General features: G+C 46.4%; 1 protein-coding gene across 1 annotated transcript; it reads right to left on the bottom strand.

Moving 5' to 3' along the window:
• Window positions 1-707: 707 nt before the first annotated feature.
• On the bottom strand, window positions 708-18,634 carry UTP14A (UTP14A small subunit processome component). The gene is made up of 15 exons (XM_046673804.1): window positions 18,533-18,634; window positions 17,390-17,465; window positions 16,580-16,650; window positions 15,788-15,852; window positions 13,911-14,053; window positions 13,451-13,606; window positions 8,933-9,052; window positions 8,744-8,838; window positions 8,018-8,141; window positions 7,858-7,935; window positions 7,008-7,401; window positions 4,434-4,840; window positions 3,482-3,675; window positions 3,256-3,355; window positions 708-1,139 (listed from the first exon to the last, which is right to left on the bottom strand). Exons 1-15 carry the CDS (start codon window positions 18,556-18,558, stop codon window positions 867-869), a joined length of 2,322 nt encoding a protein of 773 aa, XP_046529760.1. The 5' UTR covers window positions 18,559-18,634; the 3' UTR covers window positions 708-866.
• Window positions 18,635-20,812: the final 2,178 nt, after the last annotated feature.

Genomic DNA, 20,812 nt, shown 5'->3' on the forward strand with positions numbered 1-20,812 from the left:
TCCTTTGGGAACAGGGGGCGGGGGGTTCTCCAATTCCTTGTTAGAAATCTCTGCTGCAGGGGCTCTTCCCACGTACCTATATTTCTTGTCATCCAAAGAATGGCAGGTTCCTCACAGGTTCCACCCGTGTGAACTGCCTCATAGCAGAGTAATGCTCGAATAAACCATACTTTGAATCGATGGTGAGCAGTTGGCCCTAAGTTAGGTAGGAAAGGGAATAGAGCTTTACTTCTGAAAGCTCACCTACCTCATCTGTAAAACCTGTCTTACAAATGAGAAAATAAGTGCTAGCTACTCTCGACAGCAACCTGTGCAAGCCAGGAGGCTGTCACACACGAAGAGAATGATAGTGGCTAGACTTACAGCTGAACCCAGCTTCTGCACCATCCTAGGACGAGCCCAGGACTCAATCCCATTGCATAGTTTGTGCATGCTATTTCTAGCTTAAGAATATACACTATTTAGTCACTATCCCTGACACTTCAAATTGGTTTATGGTGGATCATGTTTGATGTGATGTATTTATGATCACAGGCTAGGGTAACTTCTCTTTACTTCACTTTCGGACTAACTACATAATCCTTGGTAAGAACACGAGGTTCCCCTGACAAGTGTGGCTGGAGAAATGCAATGGGGAGCGTCCAAAGGTGTCTTGTCTGACTTGAAGAAAATGATTCAACTGGGAGACAACACAGAATACACTCCAGTTAAATAGATAAAAATGCCTTTATTTTTAAAATGTGGCTTAACTACACTCACAGTGTGCTAAGCCCGTTTTGGAGTTGATCTTGTAGCTCGGAGTAAAACCGGGCAAATCGAGAAGTCGGTTCCTAGTTCTGGGCAGTAAGATGTCACTCTCCAGCAACTCAATCTACAGAGTTTTTCTTCAGCTGTTTTTTGTGACGGATGGAGAGCCGTTTTGGATTCCTCTGTACTACAGAGAGATCTGACCTTGAGGAAGAGCGGTAGCCCACATCCTCTGCTTTTATAGGCTTAATGATATGGCCTGGCTTGGTGACGACCTTGGGTGTAGTCAGCTTTTGGAAGGCCCTCTGGGTGTTCCATGTGGATCCTATAGGGGTCTGGATGGTCCTTTCAAACTGCTGATGGTGGGTGAATGGATACGGAAGCACTCGGACCTGGAAGGGAAGGTAGAAATGGTAACTGTCAGGCAGTGTGAGTACACAGGCCACAGTTCTACACGATGGCTGCCGTGAGTGAAGCTGCCAGGCGGTCAAGGCATCCCAATGCCCCCAGCTAACCTCCGGAGTCCCAATCTGCTTGAGGTCATTTGGTCCTAATTTGTATTAGGACCCTCCCTTCCCCCAGGCTTACCCAACAATCTAGGGATTGAAAAACCACCCCAAGACTGCCCCTGGAGCTGTAGGAATACTACCGGGCTGCTGTCCCCACCTGGGTCTTCACATCCAACACGGTGACTGCAAAGCATCTGGGCATTTGTGTATCCCTGTGGATCTTATGGCCCTCCTACCCTCTTCAGGCTCCCAACCCCTTCCTTTCCTCTCCTTGATACATGCGATTAATATTTTCAGGAACCCGAAGGTTTACTCCTGAATCCCGAACTCAACCAGGCTGTTACCGCTCAGTTAGCTTCATCTTCTTTCGGTATCACAGAATGTCAGAGCTGGAAGGTCCTAGATAATGGCAAAGGTCATCTCCCTTGGCCCCAAATTTGGCTTAGACAGGGGAAGCGATTTACCCAGGTGAATTATGGGCAGTGAGGGAGAACAGGACCCAGGTCGCCTTTCCCGACCTAGTACTCTTCTCCACTCTACCACAGCGCTGCCTTCCGACATTGAAATAATCCTAAACACTTCCCCAAAGGCCAAAGAGGGAAAAATGTAAGCAGACGAGGGGGAAGTTCCGCTCAGCAGTCTTTGGAGATATTCAATGGAACACTCGAGAAGCTGCGCCCTGCCGGGTGGTCCCGGTGGTGGTGAAGGACACAGATTCTCTTTGGGTGAAGGGAATGTCTTACTGGGGCTGATAGCTAGATCTGTGCTTGTCACCCCAGGAAAGAGAAAAAGAGAAACTCCTGGACTAAGAATTCTGTCTCGGGAGGCTTGCATTTTTTTTTCTTTTGCCTTCAGCTATTGCGTGCTGAGACCTGCAGTCCATGGCTTATTAAAAAGATGAGGAAAATCAAGGGAGACCCTTGGAAAACTAGTTGTGGGTTTGCAGTGACTGTATTAAAAACAAACAGATAAGAGTCCTGGAAGGGAGGGTGGCCTTCACTGAGGCCCGCACTCCGCCCCTCACCTAGAACCCTGGCCTGGTGAAGCGCCCCTCTGTCCTCTCCCTTAACCCCCGCCTGCCTGCTCATTGCCTGTTTGCTGCTTCACGACCTCAACTGGGGTGACAGGGGTTGCAATTCCATTTCTGCAGCAATTGGTTCACAAAATAAGATCAACAGAGTATTACTGAAATGTGATTTCCTCACCTCTCTTTCGTACCTGTTAAAATATTCTCCCCTTTTTGTTCAGAGGGAAAAATAATTCATTTCAATGTTCTCCTGGCTGGGGACAGAGCTCAGGGTCACAGACTTTCAGAATTGAAGGGAACATAAAGGTCACTGAGTCGTCTCATTCCTGAGTCCCCTCTTCGCATGCTCATACCCCCAGTGCAACCCATTCTCTCCCTGGACCGGCAGAAAGTTTCTCCTTAAATTGAGCTGTTTTTCCTCCATTTTCTACTTTATGTGACTCTGCTCCGTATGACAGCCTTCAGTATATTCGAAGACTGTGATCATGCTCAAATTTGCATCTCTCTTGGGTAAATGTCCCTAGCTCATTATCAGATGACACAATTTAAAATCCTTTCACTGCCCTGAACAAGTATCCATTTGTCCATTTTTCTTAAGATGCAGCTCAAAGCTTATAGCCTCTGAACATTACCTTGACTATAAATACAGGCCTGGAGAATAGTAATTCTTAGTTTAGCAACAGCCATTTGCATCCAAGTTATCTGGGGTACTAGTTGAAAATGCAGATTTGGGGGCCTCACCACGGCTGCACAGATTGTCCTGTGAGCCTCAGCATTCCTCCTGGTCAGTAATTAAAACAGCAGAGTCGATTCGGAATTATTCATCTCAGAGCCGGTCAGTGAAACAAGAACAGATTTGATTCTGTGATCAAGATCACGCATCCTTCTTGACCCCAGAGCACTCGAACCCTCCTCCCAAGCAAGAGAGCCAGGCAGCAAAGAGAGGCAGCCAGAGGGCGCTCTCTCCCTCACCTGATGAGCTGCTGCATGGATGTTTCGCTTCTCATTGATAATCACATTTGGCAAATTCTTGTCTTTTCTTGGAGGACCCTCAGGGATTTTAATAAGAAACCTGGAAAGCAGAACAGCAGGAGGTCTGACTAAGAGCATTAAGGACTTAGTGAAAAGGGCAGGGAGGACGCCTGAGAGCGAGGTGGAGAACCTGGTGCCCTTCTGACAGGCCTTCTCCCGTTCTTACCGGCGTCTCTTCTTGGCACTGGGCATGAGGCCCACACCGCCCCACTCGCCCCAGCCAGGCAGAGTCAGGTCCACGTCCTTTGGCTTACTCGCCTCCACAGCCTCTCTCTTCTCTTTCAAGAAGTCTCTGATGACATCATCCCCGGCAAAAGCTTCCTTTATCATTTGCCTTTGATCTTTCTCCTCTTCATCTTCCTGGGAAGAAACAAGAGCAGAGCTACAGCCTCCCTTGTGAGCTGTGGTTCCAGGCAGGTCCGCTTGAATTTTGGGTTGTGGCATTTTAGCGCCCCCTAGGGGCAAGCACTGAACAATGATGGTCTTGCAATACCAACCGATTGGCGGCCAATCATGCTCCAATTTGCTGTTCTCTAGGGTAACTATCCCTAGCTCATTATCATAGGACACAATTTTAAACTTTCAGTAAGGAAGCTGCAGGGTGGAGGAAGGAATGGCCTCTGTTAGGAGGAGGTGCTCCAAGCAGTCTGGCCAGAATGTGGGCATCCCCCAGCTTACACCCCTGGAAAGACAGGCACCAGGGCTCCTTGCTTGAGTAGTTTCAGTTACTTAATTGGGGGGTCCCGGACCATTTGGGATCCCACTGGGTAGAGAAAAACCCTGGCAACAGTTCAATGATTCCCCTTCGAGTTGTCCTGCCTGGGATCTGGTCAGAGCTTGGGATGACTCGTCTTTCCTGAGGGCAGTTTTAGAGTCACCCCAGGGAAGGTTTGGCGGCTCAAGGTTTAGGATGTGGGAGTCTCAGTGGCACTCACATATTTGCATCTAGTAAACTGTCACCGGGACCGGCCTGGCCCCATACTATTCCGGACCTCACGACTACCGAAATATGCCCCCCGCACAGCACGACGTCCCTGATTCTACTCCTTGTGCAAGAAGGACACTTTCTGCCCCAGCTCTGATCCCCCACAATGGCCCACGACCCTGGCTCTGCTCACCCATTCCTCTACTGTCGTGGGAACGGCCAAAGACTTCACAGAAGGCGATTTTGTGCTTAGGAGGTTCTGTAGATCAATCATTTGCTCCTTTTTGGGCTTCTCCTTGGGGGCACTAGGCTGATTGTTTGGCTTCCTCTCCAACCACTGCCCATTTACTGCAGGTCTGGGATGCTCCTTATCTTGAAAGCATCCTTCTCTGCCCAGCTCCTCTAGCTCGTCCAGAGTCCGTGCTCTCTCTGGCCTCTGCAGCAGCATGGGCTCCTCTTCTTCGTCAGCAGCTTCCTCTCTCTGGACTGGCAGAACTGTTCTCGCTGAACTCATTTTTTGCTTCGTGGACCGATGGTTTTCCTTGTTGAGTTTCTGGGAAAGTGCCCTCAATTCGGACAGCACCTCCTGGCTGCTAGAATCTGGGGGAAGAAATGACAGCTGTCAGAAAAGGAGGTTGGCGGGCTGGCTCTGTGGCCTAGAGGTTAAGTTCGGCACATTCTACTTCAGTGGCCTGGGTTCGGTTCCCAGGCACGGACCCACACCACTCATCAGCAGCCATGCTGTGGCAATGACCCACATACAAAAAGGAAGATTAGCACAGATGTTACCTCAGGGTAAATCTTCCTCAGCAGAAAATAAAATAAAGTAATGCTGGTTCAAGACAGAACCCTAGAGAATAAAAAATATTTTTAAAAAAAGGAGGTTGGAAGTTGCCCTGTCAACAAACATTTATGGAGCACTCTCAACAACCAGAAAGCATTTTTGGAGCACCCACTGGGTGCTAAGCACCATGAAAGACATTCCAACGAGGACAAGTGGGTAAAAGAAGATTCCATTCGCTGGGTCTCCTGGAGAGTTCACTAATCATTACCTGTCAAGTAGCAGGCAATGGAGTTTAGTAGTTAAAAGCAGCATGTTGGGAAGCAGATGTCCTGGGTCCTATTCCCAGCTTTTCCAATGACTCACTGTAAAACCAGAACTGTGGCTTGAGTTCCCCATACAGTATACCCTGCTTGGGGAGATGGCCCCAAGTTCCAAGTTTTTAAAAAGCTGTTTTAACAGGTGGCCTCTGAATGCAACTTAATTGTCATTTATTATTTGTAATTTCTAAAAATTGTGATTTACTATTTGTAAAAACCTTAGCCAGTATTGTTTAATCTTAAAGCAGCATTTCCTAACCTGCTGGGGCTCAAGTAGCTCGCCTGTTCCAGTCACCAGCAGCACCTGAGCAACTACCACTAGTCTCTGAGAGCCCCGAGGGAAACCAGGCAGTAACACACTTCTAGACTGTCCTTTGCGTCACCTCTAGTTGCCTCCATTCCCCAGTTCATCCTGCTCTCTAGCTTTGGCTTGGAGCCACTGGAAGAAGCTGCTTAGATCTGGCTTTTGGATACGTGTGTTTATTACTCAAGGGCAAGTTTCCTTGTTCATTTTGTTTGGGGTCCATGACTTCCCACTATTTCAGGACACTATTTCCCTAAAGATTTGAGAACATTCTATTTATTATCCAAGGAAATCCAAATTCACCTTTCATCCCACAACCAACTGCTCTGCATGGTTAGCGAGGTGCCCAGCTTTTGAGGGGACTCAGGAGGACACAGCTGGTGCCCCGTGGTCGTACAGAGACGACCCCACAATCTCGGCCTGCAGTGCCACTTTCCAAACTCCTCCCGGAAGTGACTGCCTGTAACTATCAATCCCAGAACGCTCCAGCTGAAAGCCCGAAGTCAGGGTCCTACAACACATTCTAAATGACAGCTCTTGTAATTTTTTTTTGCCATGGAAAAACAGATTCTTGCTGTCATCTACATGCATTATTCCTACAGGAAATAAAATCAGACCTGAGAATGTACCCAGCCGGCCAGGTGACTTGTGAATGTAGACAGTTTCCTGAGCAGGCTGTCTAATGCCCTGCGTTGTCCCCAGATCGGGAGTTCTCTGACCACTCTCAAGGGCACTAAACGTTAATATAAAATGTCATCAAGATAACAAGTAGACAATATAACACTCAAATCGAGTCTGAGCACGAGGTAACAATTCTAATTTCCCATGTGCCTTGTGGAGTCATTCATTCCTGTCAAGAAAGTCTCACCCCGTATTGACACGTATCAACCAGCATTACGAGGTGCTAAAAATGCCACTCCTACTTTAGAAACAGAAACTGCAGCAGCAAGTTGAAGATGTTTCATAATGCCTCAAAATCCACCTGGGCCTGTGGTGTGAACGATTTTCAGATTTGCTGTCCCACCTCGTGCCCTTCTCTCTGCTTTGTGGGGACCAGCAATGTTAACTCCTGCCCTCACTTCCAGGATCGTGTAGTTCTGTCTTTCTGAAGACTGGAAGCCCTCAAGAGCAGAAAACACATTGGAACATACATTGTACAGCCATGCAGACGACCGCTTATGAAATGCCTTTGAAGAAAAATGGTTATTATGAATTTATTTTCTCTCCAGGGCCCCAGGGGCCTCTTGTGAAAGTCCCCAGAGCCTAATCACTCTGCGGCGTGTGTGGGTGGACAGTCTTCCTCTCACAGGCGTCTGTAACACTAGCCCCAGGCAGTTCTGCCTTCCGGCCACCGCAACTCACCTTTTGTTTCTCGTCTGCCCACCGGCTTGGCATCCTGGTTGAGCCCAGGCTTTTTTCTAAGTGATCGCCTTTCCTCCAATTCTTTCAACAACATTTCTTCCTCTGCCACTGGATTTTCTTCTCCCTCACTTTCAGAAGCCTCGTGGGCCACAGGCTCTGGAGGTTGTTCAGGGTCCTTCTGGATGTCGACCTCTTCCGCTTCACTGGGGCCGTTCCTGAGCATCCAGGGGTTCGGTCCGTCTGCATTCATCCGCACCTCATTCACCGCATCAGGGACAAGCAGTTCATCCTCTTCCTCTGCGCCTTCCTCCTCTTCCTCACTCTTGGAGGCCGCCTGGAGTTTCTGCGTCAGTTCTTTGTTCCTGGCCAATTGTTCCTGCAGAGCCTGGCGAGCCTGGAGGAGTCACAGCAGGAGCGCCTTGTCATTAGTGACCGCAATAACACCTTTCCTGGTCCATTTCTGCCTCCTCTCAATTTGACTTAAGTATTTCTTACTGGTGCCTACCATTTAAACTGCACATATACCACTGTGTTAAGAGCTATGAAGTAAAACGGGAGACAAATTCTTTGTCCTCAAGGAATCAACAAGGGTCACAAGCTAAAAAGTAGCTCCTCTCCCCTTTAACTGGACTTGCCTTCAATGCTGTTTCCCTTTCATCTCTCCTTTTCCACTTTGTTCCTGGTCATTTTCCTCTCTGCCTTAGAGATTTTCTGATGCCTTTTTAGATTCCTGGTTTTCCATTCATCCTCATGGCTCTTCCCCAACTCTGCTTCTGCTAGCATCCTTATGGACTGCTTTTCCTTTCTTTCCTCCAATTCCATCTCTTCTCTCACCCTGACGATCTCTTACCTCCAGGTCATATTTGGCCATAATTGCCTTTGATTTTGCCCATTTCCCACTGTTTTGGTGCTTAAGGCTCATTCGCTCCTGGAAAGAAAGGGCAGAGTGAGATCCTTCTCGCTTTCCGGGGAAGGTTGGTTCAAGGGGTAGGGGAAAGAGGCAGCCTCACCATCATTCTGGCCTTTTCAATTTTTTCCAGCTCTTCCAATGCTGCAGAAGGACTGACCTTCTGCAGCTTCTCAAACTCTTTTAGGGCTTTCTTGGCCTTTCCTTTCTTCAGAACCTTGTGATACCTAAAGGGTGAGAGGGGTATAAGCGAAGAGAGTGAGCTGGAACACTGATGCAAACATAAACGTGCCCCCGCTCCCCAAGGGGCTTCCCTATGCAGGGGCTGGAATGGACATCACAGAGCTAGCTGACTGCAGGGAGCCAGTGTGGGACCTGAGAGGACTGGCAGGACTCAGTCCCTGCAGCCCCCAGGGCAGACCTCTGCAGAGCAGAGTGCCCTCTGCATCTATAGCTCAAGGGAACAGGAGAACAAGTTCCAAAGTGGCAAAAAGGCAGCAAGGAAGCCCTACTGGCCCCAGCAGTGGGAGAATTCACAGCTCATCCTGCAGAACCATTCTGTGACACCCTGGGAGGGAGACAAAGAATTGAACAGTCTTCTTTTTAGCAAAATCAACACTGGAAGCCAAAGCTAGAGGAGAGGGCACTACTGAAGCGGGCAAAGCTCTGTGAGGTTGGTGTGAGGGGGAAAAAAGGCTAGCCACTCCTATCTGGGACCTCTTCTACACGGCCCCAGCTGCCACGCCAGAGGTTCTTTCCTGAGGACCTGTGCTGAACCACATCGCTTTCTTCCATGGAACCCAAGGCCGGGCCACAGGGGCCTCCTTACTTTTTGCTCTTGATTTTCTTCTCTCTTCGAGCCCTGGCCTCATAGTAGGACTGCAGGGCCCGGGCCCTCTGCAGCTCTGCTCGGCGCATCTTAGCCTACAATGAGTGACATTCAGTGACTCCTGGGCTTGAGGGCAAGTGCTGGGAGAAACAGCATGCCCGGCTGTATCAGAGGGCCTATCACACTTACCTCTTCCAGGCTCATGGCTCTGAGAGAGGCCTTTTCCACGGGAGTCAGTAAAGGGTCTGTCACTGGCTGCTTGTTCTTATGGAGGAGGTTAAAAATTTCTTGCTCCATGGGAGTTCTTGCCTTAAGGAGATAACAGAACATTCTAAGTCTTAAGCCATGCTCCCACAGTCTCCCTCTTTACAATCCTATGTCCCTCTACTTTATGACACTATAATTGGAATCACTAACTGGATAGGATTGGCTGTTACAATAAGAGAAGGCGTTCTAGTCTTGCTGTCCAGCTGTGTAGATAGTCTGCTTTTATTTTCATTTAAGACAACTTCAGCAAGGGAACTCTGAGCCTACTCTCTAATATTACTGAGGGGATCACTCTGTTCAGATTAACAATATATATGTAAAACAGAATACCATTCTCTTAGGAATCGAAGCAGGATGCCCCTAAGGTAGATGCTGGCAGGACAGAGGGACAGCAGCACCAAATTGTCAGTTTTGATAGTTGCAAAACAAAATGGTCCCTGTATTGTTATGTACACTTGAAGTACAGAACTATTACTGTGCAAATAGGAATCTCAGATTCCTATAAGCCTCCTTCTAATAATGTTTCTAGAGGAAAGGGGAAGTGAGGTCTTAAGCACAAAAGACGCTGCCTTTCAGAATATGACCTTCATGTAATTGGCCTGCTTCCTGACAGTACAAATTTAACTCTAGTCATTTTCTAACTTTGGCTCCAATTCCTCAGTTTCCAGTTAACTGGGCATGCTAGGTAGCGTCTATGCGTATGAAACGAAGGGACTGTGAACCAGTGGCTTCATGTGTCAACAAAAGATCCCATTTGCTGCTTGACTGGTATTGTGAGGATGGCTGAAATAAGCAGGCCGATCATGCCATGGTCCACTTTGGCAAGGCACAAAGATAGCCCTAGGCAACAGAGCCAGTTTCCAATGTTATACGTGGTTTTCTTCAATAGCCATATAGATCATGGTCAGTATGAAACTTACAAATACCTGGACAAATGCATAAACACACATCATCACACGTTACATGGTGCTGTTGATTTAACCATAAGCCTATTCTACTGAATAGTAAAGGTGCGTGTTCTTCCATTTTTAGTATTTGCAGTAGTGGTCAATCACAGGCTACCAAGTTATTTATATTACAATGTTGTAATCTCCCTCCAATTCAATTCAATTTACAAACATTTATTGATTGCAGCTCCACTCCAGGTACTTGTGCAGGGTGCTAGGAATGCACAATTGATTAAGATCATTCCTGTCCTCCTAGAGCTCATAGCCTTTCAGAGGAAAGAGACACATGCACCCCTAACATAGTGGGTTAAATGTCAGTCCATAGGAGTCATCACAAAAGAAGGACCAGTTAATTCTGATTAGGAGGTGGGTTAGGCTTGGGGAAGGAAGAGACTTTCTGAATTAGGCTTTGAGGCATTAAGTACAATTCTGTAAAGAGGAGGAAAAAAGCCAAAGAGAGATGAATATAAGCAAAAGACAGATATGCAGAAAGGAGAGGTAGGTAAAGGAACGAAGTGTTGGCCAGTGTAGCTAAAATGCTAGGTGCGTCTGTCTTATTCTCCAAGTGGAGAGCCTTTGGAAGGATGTGAAGCAGGAGAGTGACAATCAGTGTTTTGGAAAGAAAACCCTAGTGATTGTTTAAGAGGCTATTTGTAAAGCGCCAAATGAAAGGTGCAAATGACAATGAGAAGAGGAACTAGGGATCTGAGAGCTATTACCGAGACAGTGTTTACAGGACGAGCCCACTGTCTGGGCTGGGGAGGGGAGCAGCTAAGGGGAGGAGGAGGAATCAGACGGCTGAGGCTTCCAACCTAAGCAACTGGGATAGGGTGTTATGCTGTTGCCTGAGTTACAGAATGAAGGCAGTGGTACAGGGTTTGGGAGCCTGGGGCAGGAAAATGCCAGGTGTACTTTGTAGTGTGTGAAGTTTGAGGTATTCATGGAGACCCAGGTGAGGCTGGCTAGTCACGCGGACTATGGGACTGGAGCTCAGAAGAAGGGGTTGAGAGTGACCGATAGCGTATTTACAGAGCAAGAATAAAAAGGACTAAGAAAAGTCAGATGAAAAAACAAACCCAGGGGTATGACACAGAAGCCAAGCGAGAAAAGTTTTGCACAATGTCATGTGTTAGTAGTGTCGCATGGGCTGAAGACTCAGAGGTCTCGGGATCTGGCGATTCCGAGCCCTCTGACCAATGCCCTTTGAGAAGTTTCGGCAGGGTAGCAGAGGAGGAAGGTAAAAGAACAGAGACAACAGTGGAGACCAGCTCTTTCCAAAGCATGTTCCTCATCCGCTAATCAGATTTACTTCAATTTTTAGAAGTTCAAAATTCAATTTATTGGATTTTTAATAAAATCACCTTTAATAAAATCACCCTGGGTTAGAGTAAATCAAAGGGGTTTCTTTACTATCTTTTCATAGCCTTTAAAAGACTAGCATACATTGTGAATTGTCCATCTCCAGTAGGGACATGCAGCATTTTCTAGCAAGGGAACCCTGCCACCCGCCTTGTGAAGGCATATTGAGAAACTACGCTTTTGAGGAGAACACTTCGGGAAGTGCTAGTGTAGGCTGCTAGGTGGTGGGAAAAATTACATCCTTTCCAGCACTCTGCAGTTTACAAACGCTTTCTCACGCATTATCCCATTTAAGGCTTCTTGGCTAGAGTCAAATGGGATTTTGGGAAGCTGGACCAAAACTACAGTGCAGACTTTTTGGATTCTTAATCAGAAATACTGGTAGATTACTAGTCCTCGGTACTTTGCAATCTAAGGTGTACGAAGAGAACTGCGAGTTGCTGGCCAGGAAGCAGCCCCTGGCCTAGGCAGTTCCTTATTTCTTTGTGCCATGCTGGCATAATTTCTCAAAAATGAATCTTAGAACGAATGGTACAGTCGATTCAATGTACAGCGTCTGGGCCCCATTTTGTCTTGGATAGGGAGTTCCTGGAGAGCAGAGGACGTGCCATTCTTACTGCAACCTCCTCCTCCATCATCTCATCTTCAATAACCAACTTGGCACTTTCCTGCGATCTCCAAGCTTACGCTGTCATTTGGGAAAGCCAAGGTGCACAACAGTGTGTAGCAGTGCACTACTACTTTTTTGATTTAAAAAACATGGTAAGCATGAATATATTCATAAAACTCAAAAGTTAACAACAACAAAAAACGTATAAAAGTGGTAAGTTACTTCGGGTGAGTACCGGGGTAAAAATGAGCAAATGGAGAACAGGGGTGGGGTCAGACTTTCCACTATGTATCTTCTATACTTTTCATTTGTGAATCCTGCAAAGTGTATTACCTCTTAAAATTTTTTTCCTAAAGTCTCCCTTCCATCCTGCAGCCACACTTTAAACCTGATCTCTTTTTCATGAGGAAAAGGAAGCATCCTAGAAAGAGAATGGCAATGACTTCAACAACAGCATCAGAAACAGAGCTTATCCCCGCAATAAGCAACTACTTGCTCAATTTCTAGCTACGGTGACGGGTCATGTTAGCTTTGATTAGCTTGAATTACCTCAAGTTCCCGGAACATAGGACACTATTATTCCTGGATTTTTAGAAGGCAGAGGAAAAGCAGAAAGAGGGCATCTATCCCTGGTTTGCGCATTGCTGTTTTTGCCTATTTTTCTACTTAAGACAGAACATCCCATTATAGACCAAGGGTGTATTGGAAACGAAAAGGCTAGCTGTTCTGAAGCAGCTGTTCACAGACTAAAGTTTCTGAGACTTTAGGGACCAAGAAAGGATTACCAACTGTTAATTTTGCCAAGGGCATAACTACCATTCCACCCCAACGGCATCATTTATTACCACCGTCATTTCCCAAAAGAAAAGCTATTTCAGCACCATTAAAGTGGAAAGAATAACCTCACAATACAAAAGGGCTGGCAACCTTACACCCACCATACTCACAATTATCCTTTTGCTTCAGGTGGATGAAAGGTTTGCCAGGGCTCAGTGTTTGGGAAAGCCAGCTCTAAAACATCTTTTTCATTTTCTGTAGCTCAGAGAGATAACGAATTACTTGCTAAAATTCCAGTCATTCTCAGCAATACGTTATATTCGAATGAGGTATTCCTACAAGGAAGCTTGGGGTTCTGCTGCTCCTATACCAGCAATGCTGCCGAGTTCCTGATTTTCCCCAGATCAGAATGTGGCTTTGAAAGCTTTTTAAAAACTGGGGTGTAAAAAAGAAGATATCCATTATGTTCCCTCTCTACTGGCAATTGGATGTTTAACACAAAAACATGGAAATAACCATGTACTGTATGCTACAAACTGATGACAGGCGACTAGAGAGCTACTCTGACCATTGCATGACTGACATGAACCTTGCTCCCCCCCTCTCTGCCTGCCTTGACTGCTAAACTAAAATGACCACAGCTGGGATTCTGGCTTAACCTGTCCAACCAAACTGACCATAGGCTCTGCAACCTCCACGCTGTGCAATCTCACCTTCCAAGGTGCGGTTCCCTTGTGCTGCACTCACCTTCCAGCCACTGAGCACATGTTCGATGGGAGCAAAGGCTGACTGCTCCTTCTTCAGGGGGAAAACCAGCTGCTCCGCCTGCCGGTTCTTCAGGACAATGGGATCCCATTTGGAGAGGGCTTGTGAGGTTTTATTGAATGCCACTTCTCTGTGGATCTGAAGCAGGCAAAGTACACAAAAAGAAAGAGCCACGAAATTAAGCCTCAAACTCAAAGGACTAGCAGGAAATTAGGAGGCAATGTTTCTTAGCCCAAGAAAGAACCAGGATGCTAGAGATTAGCTCTTGCTTACTTCTCAGGACTGCACCTTCCCTGAGATTAGTTTTAATCTTTTCCATGGTGAGGCGATCACAACTTCCCCTCCTCCCATTTTCCAGGTTTTCCCCCCTTCTCTGCTTACCCTATTTTTCCTTGTCGGTTCCATTTCTTCCCCTTAATGGACCACTTTCTCCATAACTCACCCGCTCAACCTCTTCTTTGTTAAGTGGTAACTCCACAGTCTTCTTTGATTTGACCCTATTCAGCTGCTTTTTCACTGTGGCCAACGAGGATGAAGTTTTACCAGGCTCAAGCAGATCGGAAAGGACTAGCTTTTCTCCTGATCCTGTAGAAAGGCCAAACTTTCTGGTCAGACTGAGAAGTGAGGCAAAATCTCCATATCACCTAGGGAGAGGCCTCAGGAGAAAATGCTGGTAGACAGGCAAATGTGCAGCAAAGCAGGAATAATTCTTACTTCAATCGCTAGCCATAATGACACCATCACTTGCCTACATTCCCAAACGTGTTGGAAGGTAGAAGAGAAAAGAAAATTAGTTGTTTCAAAAACTCAGGGGCTGGCCTGGTGGCTAAGTGGTTAAGTTTGTGCGCTCTGCTCCGGCCACCCGGGGTTCGCCGGTTCAGATCCCGGGCATGGACATGGCACACTGCTCATCGAGCCATGCTATGGCAGCATCCCACATAGAGGAACTAGAATGATTTACAACTAGGTACTAGGGCTTTGGGGAGAAAAAAAAAAGAGGAAGATTGGCAAGAGATGTTAGCTCAGGACCAATCTTCCTCACCAAAAAGCACATCTTAAAAAAAAAAAAAAAAGTCATTTGCTTTTCTCTTGGTCTGCTTCCACTCTTGCTGCACCGCAATTCAGTCTTCACACAGCAGTCAGAGTAATATTTTGAAAATGTAAATCACAGCATGTCAGGATCCTGCTTAAAGTCTTTCAATGACTCCCCATTGGGATTATACTGATCTAAAGGACACAGCCCCATGGGATCTGGTCCCCCTCTGCCTCTCCAATCTCATGTTATCCCTATCTCCACAACGCTCCAGTCACACTGGCCTTCCTCCTATTCTTTGAACATGCTAAGCGTGTCTCTTCCTTAGAGCCTTTGCACTAGCTGCCCCCTTGCCTGGACAGTTGACTTTTCTCGTCATTCCTATCTCAGCTTAAATTTTGCCTCTCCAGAGACCTTTCACCACCAGCAACCTAAAGCAGCCACTTTATCACTTTAGTAGAAGCACAGTAGGTCTCTGCTGAATGACTAAGCTTGGAAGAATACACTGTTCCTTGTTCTGGGCTGGTACGTCAGTGGTTACCGCAAGTGTGACTCACTCATTCAAGCTGCCTAGTTGTAAATATGGTGAAAAAGATTCGGCATCTAGACTTGCTAGCAGGTGAAAATCCTGACTCTGCTGTTGACTACATCACATATTCTCAATAGGGGTGACAGCACTCCCCACAGGGGGTGAAAGCTGGGTCTTGGTGGGGGGTGACAAAAACCTTAGATCTTAAGTTTTTTGTCCCTCCAAAGCTCAAACCTACCCAATAAAATCTCTTTCCTTAGCATTTAATTTCGGGGGAGTCGGGTGGGCAGGAGAGGCAGTGAGGAAAAAAGTATCTAAAAAGGCTCCTCAGGGGAGCAATAAAAAAAAAGTTTGAGAAGCATTGTACCGGGTGAAGGTCCTTGAGTAACCTGACTTCTCTGAGCTCCAGCAGGAGAGATCAGCTGCTCGTCTCAACTCAAAATACTGAGAACTGAAATAAAAATGAAATCAGGAACGTGACTCAGTGAGAGGCAGCCATCTTCATTCATGTCCCTCTACTGCAGGAGCAGCTCATCAAGCTCAGGAGGAGCCCTGGACCATGGCCTCCTAGGCTTTCTTCTAGAAATGGAAGAAACTCAACGGTGCCTGACTCCCCTTCTTCACCCACTCACAGGGCAAGGATTTGTGGTATGATTCCTTTACCCATCAAAACCGGTTCCTGGCGGGGTCAAGTGACCATTAAGCTTTCGGAACACCGCAAGCTCCATGCATTGATAGCTTCCTTTGTTCAACTTACCTTCAGAACTGACATTGAACTCTGACACCTTCAGACTAGCCTCAGATCTCTCAGCCAATTTCCGCCTGAAATTAGGCAAAACAGAATATAGTAGGAATGGATGCATTTTGCTGGGGAACAAACACTTCTCTCTTCAAACAAGGCTTTGGTGTCATGTATCTCTCTTCTAGGGTCAGGGTTGTCAAAGCAACCAGGAAATCTGTCCCTAACCCGGACTTTGTAGTCTAACCATCTCTTAATGTAGACTCAGTCCCTCAAACCACAAGGCAATACAAGTTAGGCATAGTGGGAAAGGCACTAGACTTGGATTCAAACACACCTGGATTTGAATCCTGGATCTGCCCCTTATGAGCTGAGTGACTTTGGGGCAAGTCAACTAACTTCTCTAATGGGGATAAGTAATGCCTACTCAATGCTTCCAAAGACTCTAAGTGTGGATTAAGTCAGAATTCAAATGCACGAACCCCTAACACAATAAGAGCTAACACTTACATAATGCTTACTATATGCCAGGCATTGGATTAAGATCTTTACATTTATTAACTCATTTAAATGTCACAACAACCCTACAAGGTAGGTACTATTATAAATCTTCTTTTCTAGTTGAAGAAACTGAGGTGCAGAGAGAATAAAAAAAAATTTGCCTACACAGTCTGTCTCCAAAGTATGTGCTCTTAATAACGATGCTGACAGTTGTGTCTTCGTTGTCATAGGCACTCAATAAACGTTAGTTGCAGATAAGTCTCATGGAATCAGCTAGTTACAACATGTCCAAACTGATGAGAATGTTACCTATTCTTTCCATCAAGGGAACTGATTGCTTCCAGAAGCTTCTGATGCTTTCTTTCTCCATCACTGTCTCCCTAGACACAGAAAAGGAAAAACCAGCAGAATGATGAGGGGAGGGAAAAGGCAGTGTGGAAATTGATGCCCATGTAAAACCTCTCGTTCTTTTGGTCAGTGGAGAACTGGGGAACCAGATGAGGTCTGGTGTGCAGGCATTCTGGCTCCAACTAAAAGAACTGCTTCCAAAACCAAACTCCCTCATTATAAGGAACACAGAGCCTTAGTAACTGGGAGCTAATGTTATGCCTTTGTCTTAGCTTGTCTGGGGAAGTCTCTTGCTATGAGAATAATGTTGCTGTGTAGAATATATAGTGTGATCTGACACAGAAACTCTGACATTAAAAAAAAACAGTTCAAGTTTTGTCAAGAGAATGAAGAGTTGGAATTCCTATAGCATCTGCTGGAGATCCAGCTTAATTATGTAAATTGTATTTCAGTCAGATACTTAAATAACTCTCTACAGAAATCCAAACCTGGGAAATAGGGAAATCATATAACGAGGACCATATGTTTTGATCTTATATAATCAATTATATTTAGTTAACTTAAGGAGAGTGACTGTATCTTATAGTCTTCAAATTCCCATAGCACTTAATATAGTATCTTATATCTGAAACACCAAACTGTAATTTAGTTGCAAGACCTGAACAAATATAAACAATGTTGCTACCCCTTCCCTTTGTAGGAATGTGCCGTCTACTCTGATTTTGAGGCAGAAGGGAAAGTGGAGAAGGCAGTTTAGCAGTTGTCACCCACCTCATCTTCACTGGTGCTCAAGGGGTATTCTTTCGGCAAATCCTCTAGTTCTTCCTGTTGCCTTAAAGCCAAAAGGCTGTTAAAGGAGACAAAAGAGAAATAGTATTACTTGAACTAACTTTCCTTCTTTTAAAACAATCTCTAGAACATAACTGCAGTTCCTAGCACAGCATGGCTCTAGACCCTGGAAGAAGGAAAAACTGAGCAGTGTGGGCATCTTTGGAAATTTGTCAAGACATTGAATTTAGACTGAAGAAGGCAGGCATCACCTCCAAGAGGTGAGCAGTGGATGCTGATATCCACACAGAACTGCATGGAAAAGACCTAACACTCTTCAGGGATTGGCACTGCATTTCCCACACCTCTTGTGGCTGTAAAAATGCCAGACCCTAGGTAAGGTGGCAGAAGAAGCTGTTGCTGGCCCTTGAGGCAAGTTAGTTTCACCATTAATATTTCTAAGCATCCTCCACATGGAAGACACCGTTATAGGTGCAGCTTACTCCAAGGTGGCATCTTGATCACTTGTTCCCTGAAATGGGGAAACAGGAAATTGGATGAAAGCAGTGGAGTAAGCCATTTTACCTGGAGCTTACCTGGCAAAGTAAGTGCTTAACTAAGGAGCTTGGTACCTAGAAATAAATTACAGCCTATTATTACCTAACAGTATATACCAATCTTTGCAAGGCAACCATTACTAAACGGATTATATTCAGTTCCCCTATGGGAGGGACAGGAAACATCAGAGGAGAGAAAACGTGCTGGATGACTCCAATCAGCAAAGGTTTCCAAGATAAAGAGAGTTTACAACGCAGGCACTGCCTGCGCAGAGGGTTGAAACGCGCCGCGAGAGCGGCAGAAAAAGGAGTCACGTGACGAGGAAAGTGCAACATATTAACTTAGCTGGAGAGGAGAAGCCGCATCAGGACCAACAGGGATGAGGCTAAAGAGCTGGGGAGCCGAGGGAGCCATTTAAAGTCAAATAAAAGGGCTCTAAAGGATGGATCGCAGAAATAGTAAGGAATGGCGAGCTCGCGGGAGGGGAACAACTGTCGTCTGTCATAAAGGCGGCTTCTCCTTCTCAGAAGCCGGGAAGCCCGGCTCCCAACGAGACGCGGACACTCTCCTCGTGTCTGGACCCCTTACCTCTCCTCAGCCCGGAGTGCGCTCATCGCCGCAGCCGGTCCCTCACATGGGCCTGGAGCGGAAGCCAAAAGGACAGCAGTTTCCGTGCCGGCCGCAAAGCGATTTCTGCTTCCGCCAATCCCGTGCGACACGCACGTCACTTCCGCTCCCCCCCCGGGGCCAGCGGGCGAGCGGAGGCGCGGCGGGTGGGGCCTGGGGAAATCGGGGGCCTGGAGATGATAGGCTGCCTGCGGGCGGAGCTCTGCTTTCCCCGCCCCTCCCCGTCTCCCGGGGCGGCGCTGTCGGTCCTTCCGGCCTCTCCTTTCCACGCGGCCCAGAGTGGGTGAGCTGAGGGCGAGGGTGCTGGCTGTCGGGGACGGGCCGAGCCTGCGTTGTCCCTGCCTGATGCGAAAGGCGAGGCTCAGCGGCCGCCCGTGTTCGACGGCGTCCTGGAGCCCGCCGGCGGCCAGCTCGAGGCTTCGCTGAACGCCCGTGGGGTGGCCAGCATCGTGCGAGGCCCTGGGGATTCGACAGTGAACGAAGCCGGTTTCCTCCCCTCGGGAGGAAAAATTCCCCTTTATCCTGTGCTCCCTGGTCATTGCAGCTCTAGGTTCCTCCTTCCCTTTGGAACAGAGTTTCATCCAAGAACGGGCTGTGTCAGTGGCTGCAACGTCCTCCCTTCCCATCACTTTTAAGAAATTCGTTTTAGTTTAAAAAATGTAGGAAAGTAATACACGAAAACATTCTTGGCATTTATTCTTTAAAGCCGCTCCCATTTTGCTGTGGCCTCACCATTCCACTGAGACTGCTCTGAACAAGATCATCGGTGACGCCCGAGGTTGCTAAATAAAATGGACACTTGTCAGTCTTTGTCTTCCCCAAACTTTGTGTGGTATCTGATCCTGTTGGATTGTTTTCTTATTCCTATTCAGGAAATCTTTTTGACCATTTACTGTGTGCCAGGCTTCTAGGCACTGGGAATACCCTGGTGAACAAAACAGACCTGTTCCTTGGCTTCATAGAGCTTACTTTCTAGTGGGATTAAATATAATTTTGTGTTGTTGGAACTCCATCCTGGGCTGCCATAACACCACCTTCTCCTGGTATCTTACCTTTATGACTATCTTCCTCTGTCTTCACTGCTGGATACTTTTTCTGTACCTCTTAAATGATGATGATGCCCAGGTTCTTTTCTCAGACCTGTTTGTATATTCCACATGCTCTTCCTAAGCCTTTAACACTTGTATGAGAACTCCAAAATCTACATCTCCAGCCTAGATCACTTTTCTTGAGCTCCAGACTAGCTCCAGACTCTCTGGTTCCTCCTGGCAATCCTTTTTGTCCCACAGACACATGAAACATGAAGTGACCAATAATTTCTTTCTTTTCCGCCAGAGTTCTGTATTTCCCATTAATTGGCATCAACTACCCACTTAGTCAAGTCAAAAGTCTTAGATTCCTCTCTCCCTTATGCTTCACAGTTGTTCGCTCACATTGTCAGTTTTACTTCTGAATCTGTCTGATGTATATCCCCACCTTTCCATCATTATTGCCGTTGTATCAGACTTAGAATTTCAAGCCTGTGGTACTGCCGTAATGTGTTATAGAAAAGGGGAGCATTAAAGCATCTTGACACAGAGCATGCATTTTGAACTGAACTCTCTGGGTTTGAATCTTATCTCTGCTGCTTGCTAGCTTTGTAATTCTTGAGTGGGTCACCTGACCTCTCTGTGCCTTTGTTTCCTCATCTTTATAACTGGTATGATAATAATACATTGGGTAGTTGTGAGGATTAAATTAATATACATAAAGCACTAGAATAAATGCAAAGCCCTTAGAATAATACCTGTCACACATTAAATGCTCAATAAAGGTTAGCTATAATATTTTTTACTGGCTTTTCAGTCTTTAGTCTCTTATCCAACCATGTAAGTCTGGCGGTGTCAGGCCCCTACTAAAAAGATGCAGATAGACCCTCATCAACTTTAGTCCCTGTCTACCTCTCTAACCTCTTGGGATTGCTTGCTACTACCCCCGAGGCACTCCAAATTATATTTTTATGAACAGATGATGTTCTATTAATCCTATATAAAGTATGAATAAAAGCATTTTAAGAAAGCATTGACATTTTTTATTGATCTATACTTAATCTAAGGAAAGACAGTGTGTTTGCTATGCAAATACAGCTTTGGGACATGTCCCCTAGGTACTCCCCCATCCCATCTCTGACCAGATTGTTGCTCCATTTCTCTCATATGTAGAGTTATGAAACAGTCAATGCAGTGTTTCGGCTGAGACCTA

This window comes from Equus quagga, chromosome 10 (genome assembly GCF_021613505.1).
Source record: "Equus quagga isolate Etosha38 chromosome 10, UCLA_HA_Equagga_1.0, whole genome shotgun sequence".
In the NCBI taxonomy this organism is placed as follows: Eukaryota; Metazoa; Chordata; class Mammalia; order Perissodactyla; family Equidae; genus Equus; species Equus quagga.

Bases quoted from the DNA above. Each gene is read 5' to 3' on its own strand.
- UTP14A (XM_046673804.1), bottom strand. From the start codon at position 18,558: ATGAGCGCACTCCGGGCTGAGGAGAG. The intron at 14,054-15,787 runs GTAAGTTGAACA...GCCTTTCTACAG, and splicing joins GTTCAATGTCAGTTCTGAAG to GATCAGGAGAAAAGCTAGTC. The intron at 3,356-3,481 runs GTAAGAACGGGA...TCTGCTTTCCAG, and splicing joins AGTGCCAAGAAGAGACGCCG to GTTTCTTATTAAAATCCCTG.